At 46.3% G+C, this 21538-nt stretch overlaps 5 protein-coding genes across 5 annotated transcripts; 4 read left to right on the plus strand and 1 right to left on the minus strand.

Annotated features, from left to right (window-relative positions):
* Window positions 1-5109: 5109 nt before the first annotated feature.
* On the plus strand, window positions 5110-9167 carry N7520_005495 (uncharacterized protein; the record flags this gene model as incomplete). The annotated part of the gene is made up of 9 exons (XM_057139429.1): window positions 5110-5462; window positions 5523-5748; window positions 5808-5867; window positions 5923-6213; window positions 6270-6380; window positions 6459-6498; window positions 6551-6710; window positions 6755-6927; window positions 6997-9167. 9 exons carry the CDS (start codon window positions 5110-5112, stop codon window positions 9165-9167), a joined length of 3585 nt encoding a protein of 1194 aa, XP_056997636.1.
* A 6020-nt stretch (window positions 9168-15187) lies between these two features.
* On the plus strand, window positions 15188-15588 carry N7520_005496 (uncharacterized protein; the record flags this gene model as incomplete). Its single annotated transcript, XM_057139430.1, has 2 exons — window positions 15188-15466; window positions 15526-15588. The coding sequence occupies 2 exons, from the start codon at window positions 15188-15190 to the stop codon at window positions 15586-15588; spliced, it is 342 nt and encodes a 113-aa protein (XP_056997637.1).
* Window positions 15589-17393: 1805 nt separating this feature from the next.
* On the plus strand, window positions 17394-19007 carry N7520_005497 (MFS transporter; the record flags this gene model as incomplete). The annotated part of the gene is made up of 1 exon (XM_057139431.1): window positions 17394-19007. One exon carries the CDS (start codon window positions 17394-17396, stop codon window positions 19005-19007), a length of 1614 nt encoding a protein of 537 aa, XP_056997638.1.
* Window positions 19008-19484: 477 nt separating this feature from the next.
* N7520_005498 (bZIP transcription factor) lies at window positions 19485-20519 on the plus strand (the record flags this gene model as incomplete). The annotated part of the gene is made up of 2 exons (XM_057139432.1): window positions 19485-19635; window positions 19708-20519. The coding sequence occupies 2 exons, from the start codon at window positions 19485-19487 to the stop codon at window positions 20517-20519; spliced, it is 963 nt and encodes a 320-aa protein (XP_056997639.1).
* A 71-nt stretch (window positions 20520-20590) lies between these two features.
* Window positions 20591-21511, minus strand: N7520_005499 (alpha/beta hydrolase; the record flags this gene model as incomplete). Its single annotated transcript, XM_057139433.1, has 1 exon — window positions 20591-21511. The coding sequence occupies one exon, from the start codon at window positions 21509-21511 to the stop codon at window positions 20591-20593; it is 921 nt and encodes a 306-aa protein (XP_056997640.1).
* Window positions 21512-21538: the final 27 nt, after the last annotated feature.

Raw genomic sequence — 21538 nt, forward strand, 5'->3', positions numbered from 1 at the left:
GAGCGTGCTTTTTTAGTTGAAGGCATTCAGGGGTTTTCCTGTCGCAACAAAGGTTCTCAATTTACAAGATTGCGTTAGGAAACGCGGGTGTAAAAATGAACTTTAAGGCCCAATAAACTGAGACAGTCTATATCAGGGATCGTTTCAACGGAAAAAGCAGCTGCGTGCCGTCAAGCATTAAGAAGCAGCCGTAGGCACAGGCCATAATAAGCACTCAGTCACTTTGCGTGAATCGGATACTTAGGGTAAGAATACAGAAGAGATAGAGTAAATTTTGGCAAGCAATGATAAGAGTAGATCCGTCACTAAATCTGATGATGACAATGCTAAATACAAGGTGTTGCTTGCTCTTTGAATCATTCATCTATGGAAGCATGCTGAGCTATGCCCAAGCAACTGGTCGAGCATATACATACACATGCCAGTCGAACCAAGGAGATGCCCGTTATCTACGTGTAAAGGGGAACTCCACTTATTGCATTTCTCAAATTAAAAAGTTGGCATGGTGCATTGATTAGTAAAACACTGTCCATTTCTCGATCCATTTGGGGTACCCAGCTAACGGGGACTCAGAAAAACTATGACTAATCCTGGGTCCCCGTTAACTCCTACACCTAGCCGGGACCGAGGATTCCTGAGTCCTTAGTTAGCGCCTATTTACGATTTATGTAAAGTATACCTAAATTATACACTATCACCTAAGGTATTATACTTAAACGCACTATATCTTTTTAAATTATTCTATGCTATAAATCGTATTCTAGATAATTAATCCTCTATCTAAACCTATCTTCAGCTTTTGAGTAACGATATTTGTATATTCAGAAATAAGAAACACTCTGTAGGATACGTAAACTATATATTAAGGTAAAAAGGGACTAATAACGTATTTCACCAGCGAGTGGCGGGCACTACCGAGTGGCGGATCCCCCTAATATTTAGACCTCATTAAAAACGTTTTGAGGGCCGGTACCCCCGGCCCTCAGCCCGACCCGCACCAGTTGGAGGGCCGGTACTACCGGCCCTCGGCGGACCCTCAGCCCTCAGAGGGCCGCCCTCGAGCGGCCCTCATCCGCCCGCATTTACATAAAAAAAGTTGACCTTTCCTAATTTAGACGCATAATATTGCTCAGTCATCCTGATAGATTACTGTTTTTTAACACTGTTCTGGTTTCCATCTTTCATTTCTACTTTATTTCCTTATTATTATTGAGAAATTTTAAGAAATCAAGTAGTATTATAGTATATAATGATAGGTAATATAGATATTATTCACTTTTAGCCTACTATTATGAAGATAGGGTTGGTAATTTTGAATGTTGCGAAGTCTACAAGTTGAAGTTGTAGAAATATATATTTGCACTTAGGGTATATAGTGTATCCTCCATAGGAACTTAGTAATACTCTCTTTAAATCTCGAATGCTAGTATTTATGATTAAAAATTGAATCAAAAGGTGAAATTACGATAACTACTTGATATATTGCTAGTAATTACTATTAAATTATATATGGTATAATAGTAAAGTGTTAGAAATTATGATTTGGTAGAAGAGTTTGTGGAAGATTTTTGGGGGGGGGGCATCACGACTACCCATTTTTTGAGGGCGGATTATTGAACTGAGGGCCGCCCGCATATTTCGAGGGCTTTTCGAGGGCTTTTCGAGGGCGGCCCTCAACTAGCGCTCAAATTCTGACCAATAGGGGAAGGTAGTAGTAGAAAAAGTGGGTCATAGTATGATAGATCATACTATGATTACTATGATCACTATGATTACTTCTCTTAGAATAATCATAACGCGACTAGTCAACTTCGCGTGCTTGAAACTGTGGTTTATGTATGTCTGTCCTTATTGCTGCTAAGTCCTTCTTTTATTCTTCCTCTTAATATTACTCTTATTGATAATATCCAATATGTCTCAGTTCTCAGATATCTACTCTTCATCTATTTACGACGGCGATCCAGTAGCTAACGACCCTTTTCACCCTTTATTAAACGAGCCACTCCCTACCCCTGAGGATACTACGTCAAACTCTGGTTTTCTTACGCCGGTCCTACCACCTCTGATTCCTCCCTCACTCCAGCGTGTTGGTCCTGGTCGTTCAACAGCGTTTGTCCTATTTGACAAGATGTCAAAAGATGACTTTGTGGCATGGTGGCTAGAGACAGACTTTGGAAAGACAAAGAAGATACATTGGGGTAGTAATCGGACAGCTAAATGCTGGGAACACTTTGATGAAGTTGCGGACGTAAGATCTGGGAAACCAGGGGCAAAATGTCGGAAATGCCATAAAGTCCTAGATCACCCTGGGCATAGTCGATATGGAACAACTGCCCTTAATCGGCATATGGCTGGACCAACTTGCAAAAATTCCACTACCCAAAAGGGTAATATCAAGGGACTTCTAGCTACCGCGGTATGTTATTTTAACTATTCTATGAATAATGTCTGACTTTTACTACCTTATTAGATACAGAATACTCCAACCAAAGCAACTACCTTTACACAAGAAGCATGGGAGCAGAAGCTTTTACAGCTTCTTACCCTCTCCCGTCTCCCCTTCCAGTTTATCGAGCACCCACAATTTCGTGAAATTATTTCATTCGCCCGGCTCGCCCCAATACAGCCACAGATTCCATCTGCAGTCGTGATACGTTCGCGACTACGGCAATCCGTTCAGGAACAACAGAAGTCTATTCTTCAGAAGCTCCCTCCAAACGCAAAGCTTTCGATTGCCCTCGATTGCTGGACCTCTCCATTTCGACAGGCTTTCATGGCTATCACTGGCTATTTTCTTGATCAAGATTGGCAGTACCAAGAAGTCCTTCTTGGCTTTGAACCGCTATCTGGATCCCACACAGGTATGAATCTAAGTGATATTGTTTTGAAGATCCTTCAGCAGCACAAGATTACAGATCGAGTCCTTACAGTCACTACGGATAATGCATCAAACAATAACACTATGGTCGCAAGTATCCAAGAGTCACTATAGGCGTTAGAGCTAAGCAGTAGCTCGACAATTGTGCGGATTCCTTACATTGCCCATATTATCCAACTTAGCTTAAACGACCTTTTGGGGAAGATGAAGGCAATACCAAAGAATGATAGCACAGAGATCAATTGGTCGGATGATCGTGTTCGAATCCTTCGTGTAAGGCAGCAGAAGAGAGAAATTGTTGATACGCTTAATAAGGTATGTGGTCTAGAGATGCGTTTTTGTGCACAAAAATTTTGATTCTTTGACTTTTTCTTTGATCTTTACACCCTACTCTCTATGCTCCAAGAGATGGGTTTTTGTGCACAAAAACCCATTCCTCTATCCCCTACCCTCTATCTACCCAATACATTATCAATTCAGACATTATCTAGCAGCCTAAGAATTCAGGAGTTAATACTTTCTACAGAAATCAGCAACACTTTTACACACCCTCTCTATCTATCTAACTAACTTTTCTATCAAAACTTAGGTCCGAAACCTTGCGGTCTATATCAACGCTAGCCCACAACGACGGGAGTCTTTCTACAATCTTCAGACCGAAGAGCCAAGGCTTGTTCCAATCCAGGATGTACGGACTCGCTGGAACTCGACTTTTCTTATGCTTCGACGTGCTAAGCGGCTTCAATCGGTCTTTGATGAGTTCTGCTCTCAATATGACCAGGATCACTTTATGCTAAGTGCAGAAGAGTGGAGACAGATTGACTATCTGCTTTACATTACCCAGCCCTTCTTCAAATTCACCACCCTTCTGTCTAAGACTAAGGACGTGAGTATTCATCTGGTTTTCAGTATCTACAATAAGCTTTTTAATCATCTTGAAAAGGCAAAGAGTGCCTTAAGGAGGAAGAAGGTAGTATGGAAGCAGCTTATGCTTCTCTCCCTAGAGGCAGCAGAGAAGAAGCTTTCACATTACTACAGTATGACTGATGAGATTGATAATGACCTTTACGCCATCGGTACTATCCTCTCACCACAACAGAAGCTCGACTTCTTCAAAGATAAGGATTGGGGCGTACTTCGCTCGAATCCAAGGCCCCTTGATTTCTGCATTCGCATTTTTCTCGATCGCCCTGAATTGTATGCAGGTCAGCCTCGCAGCCTCCACTTCTGATGAGAGGTATTCGAGCGCTTTGTTATTTGCAGCTTGCTACTGGCTCAGCACTTTGATCGGATTTATGACCGGTGTCCTTATGCTGATGATGGTATCTCTTTTCTTTTTCAAAGTGATCAAAGAGTGGAAGTTTGCGATAGCCCATCGGCTACGGTGGAAAAAGAATCCACAGCCCAGACTAGAGGGCCGTGTGTAACGAGGAAGTTACACATATTTCAAGAGATGTTATTGGCACTCGACAAGAGACACTTGATAAGCCGTGTATGTTTATTTCGGATTCTGGGCTGGGAGTGGAAATAAAAATTTAAGAGAATAAGTGAGGATCTCAGTGATAAGTGGCAACTGCTAAGAGGGGCTTTTTTTCTTCCCCACTCCAGCCCGACACTCTCTTTGTTTGCTCTATAGAGTAGAACTATACCGTGCCGATAGCAAACAAGAAACCCATCCAAGGAGACCCACTTGAGGTTTTAAATGGCGCTCAGATTGGCTCTATCGATGAAAGGGCTTAACAGGGCTCGCTGGGTCAAATCTATCATTAGCTAGCAGCCTCTGGTCTATTATAAAATCGATAATAATCAAGCAGAGTTGCTCTTACGAGCCCATCGAAGTTACTTAAGCTGGAGGAGCCTGCTCGTGACAAACGAGCCACCCAGTCCCCGTACGAGGAGCTTCTCCACCGCCGGAATCATGTGATCCCGCGACCTACAACTTTGATAACAAGTAACTTTATTACGTGGATCGGGGTAGAACTTCATAGGAGTTTTATAATCTACTTTTAAAGAAAATTAGCCTTTAGATTCTAGACTGATTAGTATATGGCTGCGAACGACTTTCTCCCTAGATAAGTGATATAGCAATCATTATAAGTCAGGTGCCTACTACCCCGCACCTGTCAGTGGATTCAGCCTCGCCGGAAGGCTGAGTTGACCAGACAATCCATCAATAAAGGACGCAAAGTCCACTCTCGTCTGATGTACCACTCCAACGAAGACAGATGATGATGGCTAGTCAAAAGTCGCACATCTTCCGGGTGACAGGCCTGTCCAGGGAACAGCCCGATGAGAATCTCAAGACCGCATTACAAGAGGCACTCAACGACAACTTCATCGACGACGAGAGATCGCAAATGAAGACTGAGATCACAATAGTCCCTTCATGCTATGAAAGTGACACACAGAGGGTGGCGCTGGTGCAGTTTCGTGGCGGGGTGCCTCAGTTTCTTTATGAGCTAAGACTCAACCCGCTTGGAGACTGGCAGGTCGAGATGGAAGAGGATGACATCAACATTGACTGCCACTTCTTTGGATTCACCCAGCTCTACGCGCCAGACGACAATGAGCCAGTGGCTGCAGAGTGAGGACTGTGCAGATATCTATACCTAGGAGATTAATTCTAACTAGTAATGGGACATAGCATCATTGCCATTGCCGGACTGGATGGACATGCTTACGGATCATGGCAGGGCAGAGGCAACCTCGCTCGAATGTGGCTTCGTGACTTCCTGTCAAAAGATCTCCCGCAGTGCCGTACGATGATCTATGGGTACAACTCCAAGCTGTCGAGCCACGGCGTCGATACGATCCTCGACTATGGGCGGGAGCTGATGGAGGAAATCAAGAAAATCCGGAACACAAAGGAGGTAGGAGACAGTATCTTATTGTCTATCGATAGCAAGTTTTGGCTGAAATCTTCGACTAGCTCCAGCAGAGACCTCTGATCTTCATCGCGCATAGCTTTGGAGGCATTATCTTGGCTCACGTGGGACCACCATCCGATTTGAGGTATTGGTATGATAAACTGACATCACTTATAGTGTCTGGTAAGGGCCATCCAGACGATGGAGGAAGACCACCCGGCGATCAAGTCGCTGCATCGAGCCACGTACGGCATGATCCTCTTCGCCATCCCCCACAAAGGATTAGTGATGGACGATATCCAGCAGATGCTAGCGGGGGACAGGAAACATCCGCGAGAGCAACTACTGCGACAGATTTCTAGCAACTCGGATGTCCTGATCCACCAACTGGCCGACTTTAAAAATCTAATCCGGGACCGTAAGGTGATCAGCTTGTATGAAACAAAGCAGACGCGGCAGTTAGTATTGGTCTGTGTTGGTGCTCGTCTGAAACAGGGCATGGCGTGTACTGATGATCGCAATAGGACTCGGAAAGCAGACAATGGAAACGGACCGGGGATTTTATGACGACACTTGATGCAGATTCGGCTCTTCTCCAGCTTCCCGACCATATAGAGGAGAAAGTGCCGCTGCATGTAGATCACTTAATGATCATCAAATTCGACACGCGCAACGCGGCCGGGTATCGAACGGCGCTTGATAAACTGCGATAGTTCTTAATAGACGCACCATCGGTGGTGGCGGCTCGGTTCAGTGGGTGACTTTCTCTAGGGTCTTTCTGCGAGCTAATAGAAACTGTGTTCAGCGCGGACGCGTCTGAAGCCTCAGCCGTGCTCCACGGTGCCTTTCCAGAAGGACTCGATTTTTGTGGGCCGTGAAGCTGTGATCAGTGCGGTCAAGGAAAGACATGGGGCGATCGGCCAGCGTCATGAGCGGGTGGCATTAGTGGGATTGGCCGGAGTTGGGTGAGCCGTCCCTAGAAGGAAGTCATTTGAATAATAACTGATAGAACTGTTATTCAGAAAAACCAAATAGCCATCGAGTATTCCTATCTCGTAGAAGCATCAAAAACGGATACTTGGGTTTTTTGGATCCACGCTAGCAATGCGGCGCGGTTCGAACAGGGCTACCAGCAGATTGCCGCAGTCGCGGAGATCCCGAGACGGGACGATCTAAAGATGAGTAATATCTTTTAGCTCGTGTATCAGTGGCTGTGTGATGCACGTAATGGGCGCTGGCTGATGGTGCTAGATAATGCGGACGACGATGGTTTTTTTTTCAGTAACAACGAACTCAATGAACAAGGGCCACTGGCAAGCTTCCTGCCCCAGGCCGCTCATGGATCAATCCTGATTACGTCGCGAAATGGTCGTGCGGCGCGGAATCTGGTGGGGAATGAGAGGCATGTGATCGCAGTTCAGCCAATGAGTGAGGCAGAGTCCCTTGCCCTTCTACGGGCAAGGATTCCGGCCGCCCACTCTGGAGAATGTGGAGGGGACGAGAAGGCACTGGTCCAGGTGCTGGAATACATTCCGCTGGCAATCACTCAAGCAGGGTCGTATATTGCGAATAGATCTTCGCGAGTCACGGTGTCCCGCTATCTTCAGTTGTTCCGTGAGAGCGAGTCGAACCAGAAACATCTTCTGCAGCATGAGGACGCCAAAGACCTCCGGCGGGATCCCAGTATTCGGTATGCGGTCATCACGACATGGCAGCTATCCTTCGAGCAAATCCGCCATGACCGGCCGGCGGCGACGGAACTGCTGGCGTTCATGAGCATGTATGATCGGCAGGGGATTTTAGAAAGCCTCGTCCGTGCAGATTGCGATGACCTCCAGTTTGAGGATGCATTGGCACCATTGATTAGTTATTCTCTTGTTCGGTTTGAAAGTAAAACAGCGTCATTTGATATGCACCGACTAGTACAGCTATCGGTCCGGACATGGCTGGAGATCCACCTTGAGCTAGCACGGTGGCAGGAGAAGTCGCGAGCCATCGTGGCAAAGATGTTTCCCGATGGACAGTACGAGAGCTGGACTGAATGTCAAAGGCTGCTTCCGCATGCGAAGGAGGTGATGAAGTCGATATCTAGTGCGAATAAAGAAGATCGACTACATGTGGCGACTATTTCTTTCAATTGTGGATGGTATTTATTGCTTCAAGGAGCATATGAAGAGGCGGAAGTAATGTATCGACGGGCATTGGAAGCACAAGAGAAGGTGCTTGGGCGCGAGCATCCTGACACGCTCACTACTGTTAGTCGCCTTGGCTTAGTGCTTTCTAATCAAGGAAAATATGGAGATGCAGAAGCGATGCATCGACGATGCGTGGAAGGGAGTGAGAAGGTGCTTGGATGTGAGCATCCTGATACGCTAATTAATTTTGGAAACCTCGGCAATGTGCTCTCCAGTCAAGGGAAATTTGAAGCGGCGAAAGCGATGTATCGACGGGCCCTAGAAGCACAAAGCAAGATGCTTGGGCGGGAGCACCCTCATACGCTAACAAGTGTTAGTCGTCTTGGCTTGGTACTCTCCAACCAGGGGAAATATAAAGAGGCGGAGGCGATGCATCGACGGGCGTTAAAAGCACAAGAGAAGGTGCTTGGACGTGGGCATCCTCACACAATCACCAGTATCGGCAACCTTGGCACTGTGCTCTCCAGTCAAGGGAGATATGAAGCAGCGAAAGCGATGTATCGACAGGCGTTGGAAGCACAAAACAAAGTGCTTGGAGCCGAGCATCCTCACACGCTCATCAGTGTTAATCGCCTCGGCTTGGTGCTCTCCTACCAAGGGAAATATAAAGAGGCGGAGGCGATGCATCGACGGGCGTTGGAAACACGAGAGAAGGTGCTTGGACGCGAGCATCCTGACACGCTCACTAGTGCAAGTAACCTTGGCAATATGCTCTCTGACCAAGGTAAATATCAAGAGGCGGAAGCGATGTATCGACGGGTGTTGGAAGCACAAAACAATGTGCTTGGAGCTGAGCATCCTCACAAATTGACCAGTGTTAGTCGCCTTGGCTTAGTGCTTTCCAACCAAGGGAAATATGAAGATGCGGAGGCGTTGCATCGACAGGCGTTGGAAGCACGAGAGAAGGTGCTTGGACGTGAGCATCCTGACACACTCACTAGTGTCAGTAACCTTGGAAATGTGCTCTCCAGCCAAGGGAAATATGAAGAGGCGGAAGCGATGCAACGGCGAGACCTGGAAGGAAATGAAAAGGTGCTTGGATTTGAGCATCCTAATACCCTAATCAGTGTCAATGAACTTGGCTTAGTGCTCTTCTACCAAGGGAAATATGAAGAGGCGGAAGCGATGCATCGACGGGCGTTGAAAGCACAAGAGAAGGTGCTTGGACGTGGGCATCCTCACACAATCACCAGTATCGGCAACCTTGGCACTGTGCTCTCCTGCTAAGGGAGATATGAAGAGGCCGAAGCGATACATCAAAGGGCACTAGAAGAATGTGAAAAAATGCTTTGACACGAACATCCTCATTCTGTACGCCTACCAGTGTCAGTGATCTTGGCTATGTGCCTGATAGCCAGGGAAATATGAGGAGGTGGGAACGATTAATCGACGGGCAACAAAAGGATATATGTCAAAGGTGTTTGAAGGTGAACATACCGAATAGGTGACTGGTCTGGATATGGTTTAGATTTCCTGGATCAAAACGGGAAACATCAAGAGGCCACACAACCTCAGACCCGTATCTTTAGCATTTGGTGAAAAGGCATCTTACATGCAGACATAATATTTACACTTCGTGATTTTCCCTACAGCACTTTACATCTCATAATTTGATGACCTCTCAAAATACTCCTAGAATAATGTTTCCTTCGAGTGACTTAGACCATCTTCTACTTGCGGACACGGTTGTGGGGCGGCTGTTCCGTTTGGCGGCGCTAGTATTTTGCATACATCAACTTACATGATTGTTCCCGACCCGTGTATTCGCCTTATAGCAATATTCGAAATTGGCTTCCATGTTTTACACAGAGAAACTATCTCCAGCCCCACCGCCAAGATGCTAGTGAAACCGCCTAGGGCAAATTAAGCTAGCCTGCAGATCATGCTTGTTTTAGACTGTCTCGACGTATGGTACAAAACATGAAACGTAATACGGCCCCGTAAGTTACCCATGGATATAGTCGAAATAGTTTCTAGAAAATTCCAATGTTCTAATTATTGATATTATAATCTAATGTTTAGAGAGATATGAGGCTTTTATTTTCGTGATTAAATAATAATTTTTTGGTTTAATGCTTTGTTTTTATCAATAATTACTAGGCAAAGCTCCACTCTAGAGAGATTGAATACGGGAGAGTCCTACTTCCTGCCAAATAGGCGCAAGAATATTGTCCGCCTACGATGTCCGCCAGGTCTATATACCGGCTCGGAGGTTTCTATGGAACTGCCTAGGATTGAGGCCTCTTTGGTGTCCGTTGGTGGTTTAGTGAGCTAGGAAGACGGGGAGTCAACCTTCCCGCGCCATTCGTTTAAAGCAGACTTGGAAGATGTAGTATGCGGATGGTTAGGGCCTAGTTTTCGGTCGCGAAGTTGAACGCATTCGGCCATTAACTGTAATGCGGCTGTGTATTGACCCGATGACCTAAGGGTATAAGCCAGGTTGCTCATGCTCATTAGCGTGGAGGGATGGTCCACGCCGAGCTTCGTCTTGCTCGTCTCCATGACCTGCACAAAGAGCTCCTCCGCCTCCTCCCATCGGCCCTGATTCCTATACGTCGATACCAGGTTCGCCATGCTCGTCAGCGTGTTAGGATGGTCCACGCCGAGCTTCATCTTACTCGTCTCCATAACCTGCACCTCGAGCTGCTCCGCCTCTCTCCAGCTCCCCTCCAGTCGGTAGGCTACTGCTAGTATTGCAGTGCTATTAAGTGTTTCTTCATCTTCCAAACCCAATATCTTTATTCTCTGCTTTCTCGACATAGATGCCATTTCCCGCGAATCAGGGATATTGCCACATTCTTGCGCATACCACGCCCCCTTGTAAAGTAACCCAGCCCAGCTTTGGAGACAATCTTGCGATTTCGGTCGATGCGATATAGCTGACTTAACATGTGGAAAGAGTGTCCGGCATCTCTCCCAGTGTTCATGTTGACCAGTCGGAAATTCAGCATGTAGATTTTTAATGAATCGTTCCTTCCAATCTTCGTCCTGGCCGTATGTTTTCAACCACGTGCGTACTGTGATCTGCACTAGCCGATGCATCGTGAACACCATGCTATTTTCACTCGTAGTAACGAAAGAATAGTCTCTGAGAGTTGTAATATCGCTCTCGAAATTGTTATCTGGGTCACATTCAGACGGACTTTCCGTGTCCTCTCCACTAGAGCTGTTTACAAATTCCCCCGACGAAGCTAAAGCTTCATGATTTTTTACCGTATCTTGAACCCGTAGAAGATCCTCGGGGATCCCCTGCCAGTCGAAAAAGCTCATAAGAGATAGTAAATCAGCCGCAGACTACCTTATTCGTCGGATATGGTCGAACGATATTTGCCATGTCAGTATAATAGAGTTCTTTGCCTCCCAGTCTCGATCCGTGTGAAGTCCCTCATGATTCAGAAGCTTCGTGGCTTGACGATTACTCTGCCGAAGCTTTTCGATATATTGCGATGCCGAGCAACGGGGTGAACGGTGCGCGATGTAGCTAGCCGCTTACACAATCGCCAGCGGCATGAACTCAAGTTCCTCCACAAGCTGAACCAAGTCCGCTCTCTCTGCACATGAGTCCAGCTTGTGATGCATTAGATCTAGCGCCTCGGCCATATTCATTGGTTGTACATCGATCAGGTTCTTCTTATGGCCGGCGATTTCCGATGCTACTGCTTTATTCCGGCTCGTGATAATAATAGAGCCATTCGAGGGTCCGAGAAGGTACCTTAGCGGTGGCTGCGTCGAGGTATGGTTCTGGGCGTTCGCTTGGGCGTCCGTACGAGTTGCCAGTGGTTTGCGAAGGAGCTCGTCATCATCTACATTATCCAGGACAAGGATCCATTCTCCGATACTTTCATCTTGCAACCAGTTCCCGAAGAGTTGGAATACATTAACGTTGCGGTCCTCGCGTCCGGGAATCTTGGCGCGGTCGGCCAGGTTACGGAGACTTTCCTCGCAGCGCGCCGCAGTGCTCGCATGAACCCAAAAGACCCAGGTGTCGCTTGATCGCTGTCGGACCTGGTGGCAGTATTCGATAACAAGCCGAGTTTCCCTATTATAAAGTTAGCCTTTGACGGACCGCCGTTACACCCGTGATGTCTTACCCCACACCGCCGAGACCAACGAGAACTATTATAGACCCCGGGACTGACGATTTCTCGTGGATTGTATTAAGGATTCCATCGCGGCTAACAAAATCCGGGTCATGCGGGAACGGCACGGTCGACAGTGGCTCTGGACGGGGCTCTGGTATTTCTAGAAAAGCGTGTCGTTATTAGTCGATCCAACGTGGACCTGTCCTCCACGCTATGGGAACTAACTAGATGTGAAATTCATCACCCCATTGTTGATCCCTACCTGGGAACCTGAGTTTCCATAGCCAAAATTTATGGATTCCATAATTAACACAGGGTATACAGAGTTAATCGTTTTTTGGGCGGAAGAAAGATGACGACCCCTCATCGAGGGCCTCAGCCTCACTATCAGGTGATCATGGGCGCTTGTCGGCTCACGTAAACGGACGTATTTTATCGACCAATAGGGTCCGTACTCGATCGTGTAATTGTCTGAATTATTACCCGCCCTCGAACCACGGTTCTTATGTGCGGATCCTGACTAAGGCTAGCATGACAAAGCAGATTACCTAATTTTATGATTCTCCATAACGTGATTCACGGTCGGGCGGGCGTCACTACCGGTCGGGCGACCCCACCAACTTTTCAAAAATCACCAATTTCTAATGACGAATAAAACCACAAAAACAATATAGATTTTATTATTTAAAGCGAGTAGGGCAATAAGTATATATATGCCCTTTTTTCCCACACCCAGAACATGTCACCTGCCGCCGAACCGAAGGCATAGAAGGTAAAGTAGGCTCAACAACCGTATTTGTAGATACCTCTGGCAAATATATATCTTTGCTTTCATCTTCATCCTTATAGACCACATCATCTTCACCACCCTCTAGACCCCCGAAGATGCCTCTCTGGGTAATAAACTTAGGTATGGTCGCTCTCTTTTTAGTCTGTTTCTTATTAGTAGCCTCTAATTAGGCACAGCGATTCTAGAGAAAAATATGGTAGTGGACCACTTTGATAGTCATATCGTACGACTTCTTTATCTCCCTTTTTGTTAGTGAAGAAAGGATTAAAGATGAGGATTCTAGACCTTTTTTGATCCAAGATTGTGATTTTGTGAATTTTGAGAGAGTCCAGAGAGTATTTAGATCACTATCACTACCAGAAGAAGGTAGTCGCTGAGAGAGGATCTCTATCGGAGGAAGGGAATCCAGGTGCACATTTAGCTTTTCCAAGACCTTATTAGCATCAAATGGTGCTAATCCAGTAGCTAAAAAGCTATTCTATATAGTAGAAGTCTTAAAAGCACCTATTCTCGCATCTACGATAAGTTCAAGGAAATCTTCCTTATCAATAGAGTTTACTCCATTCCGCATCAAAGTTGAAACAGCTCCTCCATAAAGCTTCTTCAAAACTGAAAAACAACCCACATCCAAAGGTTATAAAAGATGAGAAGCATACGGAGGCATACAGATTACAATAATCTGGTTTTCTTCACAAACTTAGTCAAATTCGGGGGTCAAATGACTCCCATGACCATCGAGGACTAATAGGCAATATTTTCCTACTCTTATCCCAATATTTAGGATAAAATGATGTTTTAACCACCATAAACCAATTATATTAGTAGTCCAGCCATTTTCACTCATAGTCAGATAAGTTCCTTTTTGGTTTAAAAGGAGATAGGGACGTAGATACTCTAGAAACTTTTTTCCCTTAAAAATGAAGAGCGGAGATATAACACTTCCAGAAGCTCGAATACACTCAATTATGGTTACCCACTCTCGATTTCCAGCTTATAAAAGAACTCTTTTTCCATAATATTCCGCGGAAGTGATAATTTTTTGCGTTACGCCAATACCCATAGCAAAACCACTCTCATCAAAGTTGAAGATATCATCTGAAACAATACCCCACTTTTCAATAGTCTTTTGAACCAAATCAAACCATGGTTTAATGATTCTAGGATCTTCTAAAAGAGCTCTCTGATAATCATATTTGCGTGAAAGTCGAATAGAGAGATTTGAGCGTCGTTTGATAAATTGAGTAGGCCAATTAACGCCAATAGTCGAGGGGGTATTTTTCTGGGCACTTCGTAGGAGATTGGCCATATCACGTAACATAGGTATCGTGAGAGCAGCACCTCTAGCATCCATATCAAGTAGCCAGTCTTCCATTGATTGCTCTTCAATTTCAGTAAAAATATGGCCAGTTGGTCTCTTCTCAGCCAAAGATTCACGCCCATTAAGCCGATACTTCAAAGTTGAGACAGGTAAATCAAATGATCGTGCAGCAGCTGCAGCAGAGGGATATTTACCATCTTTTATAGCTTTTATAGCTAATACAAGACGGCCCTCCTGCTCTATCAACTTTTTTTTTCGATCGGAGCGTTGGGGAGGCATTTTTGTTGTGGTTAATAAACATGTTTTATTATGAAGAGGGATTTTGATGGGGCCGCCCGACCGGCAGTGTCGCCCGGGAGACCGTGAATCACGTTACACGATCAATTACCTATTAGTCCTGGACGCACCGCCGTGATTACGTGTTCCGACACCATAGGTCAGATATCAACACCGCGCTTATTGATCCTTTGGGATCTCTTCCAGCTACGTCTTATCTACTCCGCTATACGTACAGGAACTGTAGGTCTACCGTTGAATAGGAAATACTCCGACCGAGGCCGCCTAGATCCTGCTAGATCAGCTACTATTAATCTATTTGCTTAACGCACCATGACATCTCCGCAATTCCTATGAATCTGCTTATATATGGGATTGTAATCGTTTTTGAATGTTGGATTCTACAGTTTTTTACTCCATAGTCGCGGTTGTTGCTTGATAGCCACTGTATTTCAACACTCGTTAGGTGACGCCAACCAGGAAATGCCAAGACAGCAGCTGTGCCAAGCAGGGCGGCAACGCTTTTGCTCAATTTCCCTATTTTACTTTGTGGACCCCACAATCAAAACCCCACCTGTCAGCCACTCTCGGGTTTATGTTTTAAGTCCGGTGAGTCTGTGGCTCTCCGTGCCGTGTATTCCGAAACCTTCCACAAGTGTCCTGACCGCGTTTTCAAAGGAACAGCTAATTGTGTTAGCGTCAAACTCTAATCTCAATTAGAACAATATCATGTTGCAAACTTATTCTACCTCTCTTCTTTCCTTTAGACCGGCAAAACGAAATGATCTATCAAAGTCTGGATCCTCTAGACAGACGATTGGCGGCACTAGAAACACTAGTCAGCACTTTGATGGACGACACTTCTAATTCTGTCCCCCATTATGGAAGACAAGGAGAGGAAGCTCAATCCAATGTTCTTGGACAGCCTGCCATCCCAGGACAAGCCAATCACGACTCGATAAAATGCTTGATACACAACGAAATCCCCTTCGGAAAGCTACTCGAAGACCTCGACAGTGCGTATATACGTGGCAGGTTGGGTACTGATGCGCTGCATGAGGTATGTAGATTATATAAATCAACATCACCGTGATTTTGATTGCTTTTAAATGCTTACAGAATCTATGGGAGAACACAGACAGTGGTAGATTGTTCCGAAATTGGATCATCGATAACGAGTAATTCTGCAGCTATCCCGGCTTGCGGGCTGATGAGCTTTTTCGATTTTTCTTCCGCCTCATCTATCAATGAAGAAATCTATCCGACACCTACCCAGTCCTTTGTCCTATGGGAGATTTACAAAGAAAATGTCGCAGCGGTGCTACCGATTCTACATAAGCCGACCATCCAAGCCCTGGTAATGCAAGCATCGACGGACCCTGAGTCTGTAGAGCAGAGCTCAAGGACTCTACTTTGGGTGGTTTACCTCTCGGCTGCTATCAGCTCGACAGATGAACAGTGTATCCAAGAGCTGGGAGATGAGCGTACTAAGCTTATCATTCGCTACAAACAAGCAACACAAAGAGCATTTACCAAAGCCAATTTGTTAGCAACAACTAACGTCAGCCTTCTGCAAGCAGCAGTTCTATACTTATCTTGCATGCACAAACATTATGCAGACTCTTCCTACGTTTGGGCAATGACAACAGTACTACGTCGCGTGGCTCGGCAAATTAATATGCATCGGGATGGGACTATTCTCGGAATGAAGCCCTTTGACATTGAAATGCGTCGCAGGCTCTGGTGGCATCTTTGCCTTTTAGATGTGCGCTCATCGGAGGCCCTCGGCATGGACTGCGAAATAAATGATTTTATTTCTGACGTCCGCCTGCCGCTAAATATCAATGATGAGGACATTTCTCTGGAGTCAACGCATCCAATCCAGGAGAGGGAGGGCTTTACTGAGATGACATTCGCCAACATGCGGTCTGAATTGATCCTTGCCAACTATAAGATGAGGAAAATTCCGAAAAGGTGCCAACGGTCGGTCGAAGCAAATTGTGATTGTATAGATCAATGCAGGGCGGTGATCGAAGGTCTGGTTATACGTTTTCGGACCCATTATATTGGAAACTGCGACCTGACTGATCCCACCAGTCGACTATGCGTTGGTCTCGCTTGTATCATGCCGAAACTGTCTTTTATGATTCATCATCCGGTCTCTCAGTATGATATCTTCAATTTGCCTGTAAATATGTTGGATTTTTTTTTCATAGCTGCTGTGGAAGGAGTGGAGTTTCATTGCTTTATTGACTCATACGCCCCGACTGCTAAGTGGACATGGCTTTTCCGACAGAGCTCTATGAGATGTTATTTGCTTACTCTTCTCCTCACTGAGCTTTGTGTCAGGCCATCTTGTCCCTCTGTTGATCGGGCGTGGCTTGCTATCGAATCCGCATATAGATTGTGGGGACTTGCAATATCTGGAAAACAGTGGCAGACGATCTCCATGCTGATGGAGCGAGCGCAATCATTTCGCGAGGTGGCATTATAATCTAGAGATTAAAAATCGCATTCTCTCTTCTTGTTGTTAAACTTACTTAAACTCGAAGATAGTTCACAATTTTGATCTGTGGGAATGCGAGAGCCACAGTAGTCATGTTATAGATTTTTTTCATTATGCCCATTCGGTTTTAAAGAAACTTAAGACCGGGAACCGAGGTCAGTCTTTTCTCTATAGTGCCGAGTCCCGTGCTGAAGCGCCGATTATCCGCATAGGAAAGTAGATTGATTTGCAGCAACAATCATAAATAATCATGATTTTGGTCTGGGATGATTAGTGGAGACTAATTCGAAAGATCCTGTGGATATTTCCATCGGAAGTCGGCATTGAGAAAATTAACACTATTCATTCAGATAGGCTTCAACGATTAAAGCCGCTTGGGTCATTGAAACGCGTGCCATCCAGTCGCTATAAAAAAGGGCCTATCACACCTATACTTGCCTCCAGATTGCAGAAAAGACTTATCACCTCCTGCATTGCAAGCATGATTCATAATGATCCAGAATGCCAGCCAGGCAACACCACACGCCCTATTTCCACGCATTCGATACCTTATTTTCGCCAGGTGCTAGATCAGGGTGCAGTCACAAAAAGCGTTTTGGACTATCAGTACCCTGGATCAGGAACGAAAGCCGACCCTTTTGTTGTATCCTGGCTCCCTGATGACCCTCGCAATCCAATGCTCTTCAGCTTGCCAAAGAAAGTGGTGATTACAATCATTGTTTCAACTGCGACCTTGGTAGTGGCCGTTGGATCATCGGCCTATTCGGGTGCCGTTGATCAAGTCATGGATTACTTTGATATTGGAACGGAAGTTGCCACTCTAGGCATGTCTCTCTACGTTCTCGGTTTCGCACTGGGACCCATGGTTTGGGCTCCCCTTAGCGAGTTTGCTGGAAGACAATACCCATTCTTTATCTCCTTGGGCGGCATGGCTGCATTTTTTGCGGGTTGTGCTGGTTCGACGAATATTCAGACGTTGATGATCCTTCGATTTTTTGCTGGCGCATTCGGATCATCGCCTTTGACCAACGCCGGTGGCGTGATCAGCGATATGTTCCTAGCTAGACAGCGAGGGCTGGCTCTCAGTCTTTTTGCGGCCGCCCCATTCATGGGACCTGCTATTGGCCCATCCATTGGCGGATTCATGGGAATGAATGTCGGCTGGAGATGGGTTGAAGGATTTCTGGCTGCATTTGCGGGGCTTATATGGATTGTTACAGCACTTTTTGTACCGGAAACTTACGCCCCAGTTCTATTACGGCGGCGGGCGGCTCGATTAACGCAGCTGACGGGAAATGTCTATCAAACACAGATCGATATCGACGAAGTCAATGCGTCAATCGCGCATTTGTTTGCTACTTCCCTACTGCGCCCGTGGATTCTTTTGTTTCGGGAACCGATTGTTCTTATCCTCTCGATTTATATTGCCATTATTTACGGCGCACTTTTCATGATGTTCGCTGCTTTCCCGATCGTATACGAGCAGCTGAGAGGCTGGAATCAAGGTGTTGGTGGACTTGCTTTTATGGGAATTTTGGTCGGCATGATTATCGGTATCCTTTATACGATCCCCGATAACATGCGATATTTGCGAACTGTGGATCGACACGGTGGTCTTGCTCCCCCAGAATCACGCCTCCCACCGGTAATCGTCGCGTCTGTGTGCATTCCCATTGGGCTATTCTGGTTTGCCTGGACCAACTCTCCCTCAATTCATTGGATGGCCAGTATTGCTGCCGGTGCTCCATTTGGATTTGGACTCATCTTGGTTTACCTGGGAATCATGAGCTATTTGATCGATTCCTATACCATATTCGCCGCTTCCGTGTTGGCTGCCAATGCGGTTTTGCGGTCAATATTCGGTGCAGTGTTCCCTTTGTTCACAACATATATGTATAATGGCTTGGGTGTTCATTGGGCTTCATCCATCCCTGCTTTTCTCGCTGTTCTCTGCATGCCATTTCCGCTAATTTTCTACAAATTCGGAAAATCGATCCGGAGTCGCTGCAAATATGCTGCTCTGTCTGAGGAGTACATACAAAGGGTTCACAACAATACAAAGCCGGAGAGGAATAAGGCGGTAAGGGAAGAATGAGAGTGCTTGAAAATTGGAATTTGCCGACATAGGACATGCAAGTGTTCTTTTTGGATTGGCCGGGAAAATGTTTTGTTCATGTGCAAAATTGAATGTCGGGATTACTTAGATTCTCCGGCCGAAAATGGCAGATCATACATTATGCAAAGATAGGAGTCCTCTTATGAGGGCCATTGTGTTTTATTAGTCACGCGCTTGCAAATTGTCCTCAACTAATTATCATAATTGTTTTTGGAACAGTACTAACTCTAATGCATGAATAGAGCGTATCAGGGTGACAGGACAATACCGTAAATCTAGGTGGAGCGCCAAACAAGTGGGGTCCGGAGATTAGGAAGAGGGCCTTTAAACCCGACTAGTCATCCAGGTGCATAAATGCCCCCGCATGGCTTGCCTTATCTGTGTGGTCTAACGACTCTCTCTTTCCCCATACTACCGATCGTTGCAGACAATACTCCGAGGCGTAACACTGCCAATATGCAAGTCCTCGGAAATGAGCACCCTATTATCCCTGTCAGGAAAATGCCGCAGCAGGAACGGGCCAGCAACCCTGAAGAGGACTGGACCGGAGTTGTTGACCGCCAAGAAAGAAAAAAATTGCAGAATCGGTTAAATCAACGGGTATACCGTGAGTACCACGCTAGCTTTACTGGGTGAAGTGTATTATGCGGCAAATAACCTGTGAATGTAACCCTTCTAGGACAACGCAAGATGAATCGATTGCTTCTACGTACTAGTGCTTATGGGATTTCCCAACCGGTTCTCGAACCACAATTATCATCTCGCTGCGAAGCAGCCCCTGCAGTCCTCATCCCTGCCTCTGCAAAAAATGCAATGGTCTATGATTTTCCCGGGCTCCGTGGCCCCGCTAGCCTTTGTGATTTTGATTCTGAGACCATCGAAAGTCTAATGGCCAATATCGAAAGCTGGGCCTACAGTCATTCACTGCGGGGTACTCCAAGTGCGGATAATCTCTTGACACTGGTCCACTTCAACGTTTTTAAAGCGATGGGATGGAATGCTCTAATCTTAGGGCTGGGAATGAATTGGTTAGAAGAGAATGCCTTGTCACCATTCAATACTCTTGGCCCGGTGCGAGTGAATGCCACGGCGGATCATCTTCCCGTGAGCCTGCAGCCGACGATGCTTCAGCAAATAGTTCCGCACCACCCTTGGCTCGATCTGCTGCCATCGCCGAGGCTACGCGATAATCTCCTCCTAGCAGGTGATGCTCTTGATGAAAGCAAACTTTGTACAGACATCTTAGGATTCTCAGGTCACTCGACAGAAGGATCGGGTCTTGTAGTTTGGGGCGAGTCGTGGGATCCAAATGGTTGGGAAGCAACTGAGGACTTTGCTAAGAACTGGAATTGGGCGCTCACGGCATGCGATGATATTCAGAGCTCAACAAACGACTGGCGACAGAAGCGCGGACTCAAACCCCTCCAGTTTGGACATTCCTTCGGAGTAGTGCCCTGCCGAAAATTGCTATGCAATCTTGAAGAAATATGATTTTCGAACTAGTGGTTGAATAATGCTACTCTCAAGTCCGAACCTTGCGTTGGTGAGACAAACGAAAATACTTAAGTACACAGTGCCTTGGTCATGAAGTCAATGAGCTTCGGCAAAGTAACCAACGTATCATCATACAGATCAATGTGGGTCTTGCCTTCAATCTCAAACAATTCCTTAGGTTCGAGCGCCCGCTCAATCCCTTCCTTGCTGAAATAAAGGGTATCCGCAGCAGATCCAGCGATCATCAACAATGGGCGAGGCGAGATAAGATCGTTAAACGCAAAGGATGAATAGTTGGCCACAAGATCAACGCTTCTCGTGGGGAATCGGTTAACGGAGTTGCAGTGTGCTCCACGATCAGTGCGATAGTACTGAGAGCCTTGTTTGAAGAGGGTAGGCAAGTTATCCGGAACTTCGGCGGCGTTGTCGGGAACAATATTACCAAGACTGGGACTTTCTCCACGAGCCTCTGCGATGCGAGCCTTTCCGGCATTTCTCCGATTCTCCATAAGCGCTGCGCGATCCGTGGCAGCGACAGTGCCCTCAAGGCCGTTCCGCATCAGCCCACCAATGTCGACTGCACTGACGGTGGCCACGGCCTTGATGCGGAAATCTGTCTGTGCCGCGAAGGAAACGTAGCCTCCACCTGCACAAACACCCATAGCTCCAATGCGCTCGGGATCCACATCGCTTCGGGTTGAGAGATAAGTAACTGCACTTCGATAATCTTCGGCTCGCTGCGAGGGGTCTTCGAGACCACGAGGCTCACCAGTGCTTTCACCCTGGTAAGCAGCGTCGAAGCTGAGGGTGATAAACCCATTGCTGGCTAGTTGCTCTGCATAGAGCCCTGCAGTCTGCTCCTTCACTCCGCCCCAAGGATGACCGACAACAATAGCAGCATGTTTGCGATCGGGGGCTGACACTGGGGGGGTGTAAAGGTCGCCGACAATGTTCAAGCCCTTGCTGAGGAAGTTGACTTTGACCGGCATTTTCAGAGGAGGATACGCGATATCAAC

Source organism: Penicillium odoratum, assembly GCF_028828045.1.
Source record: "Penicillium odoratum strain IBT 22623 chromosome Unknown utg000004l_segment0_segment0, whole genome shotgun sequence".
In the NCBI taxonomy this organism is placed as follows: Eukaryota; Fungi; Ascomycota; class Eurotiomycetes; order Eurotiales; family Aspergillaceae; genus Penicillium; species Penicillium odoratum.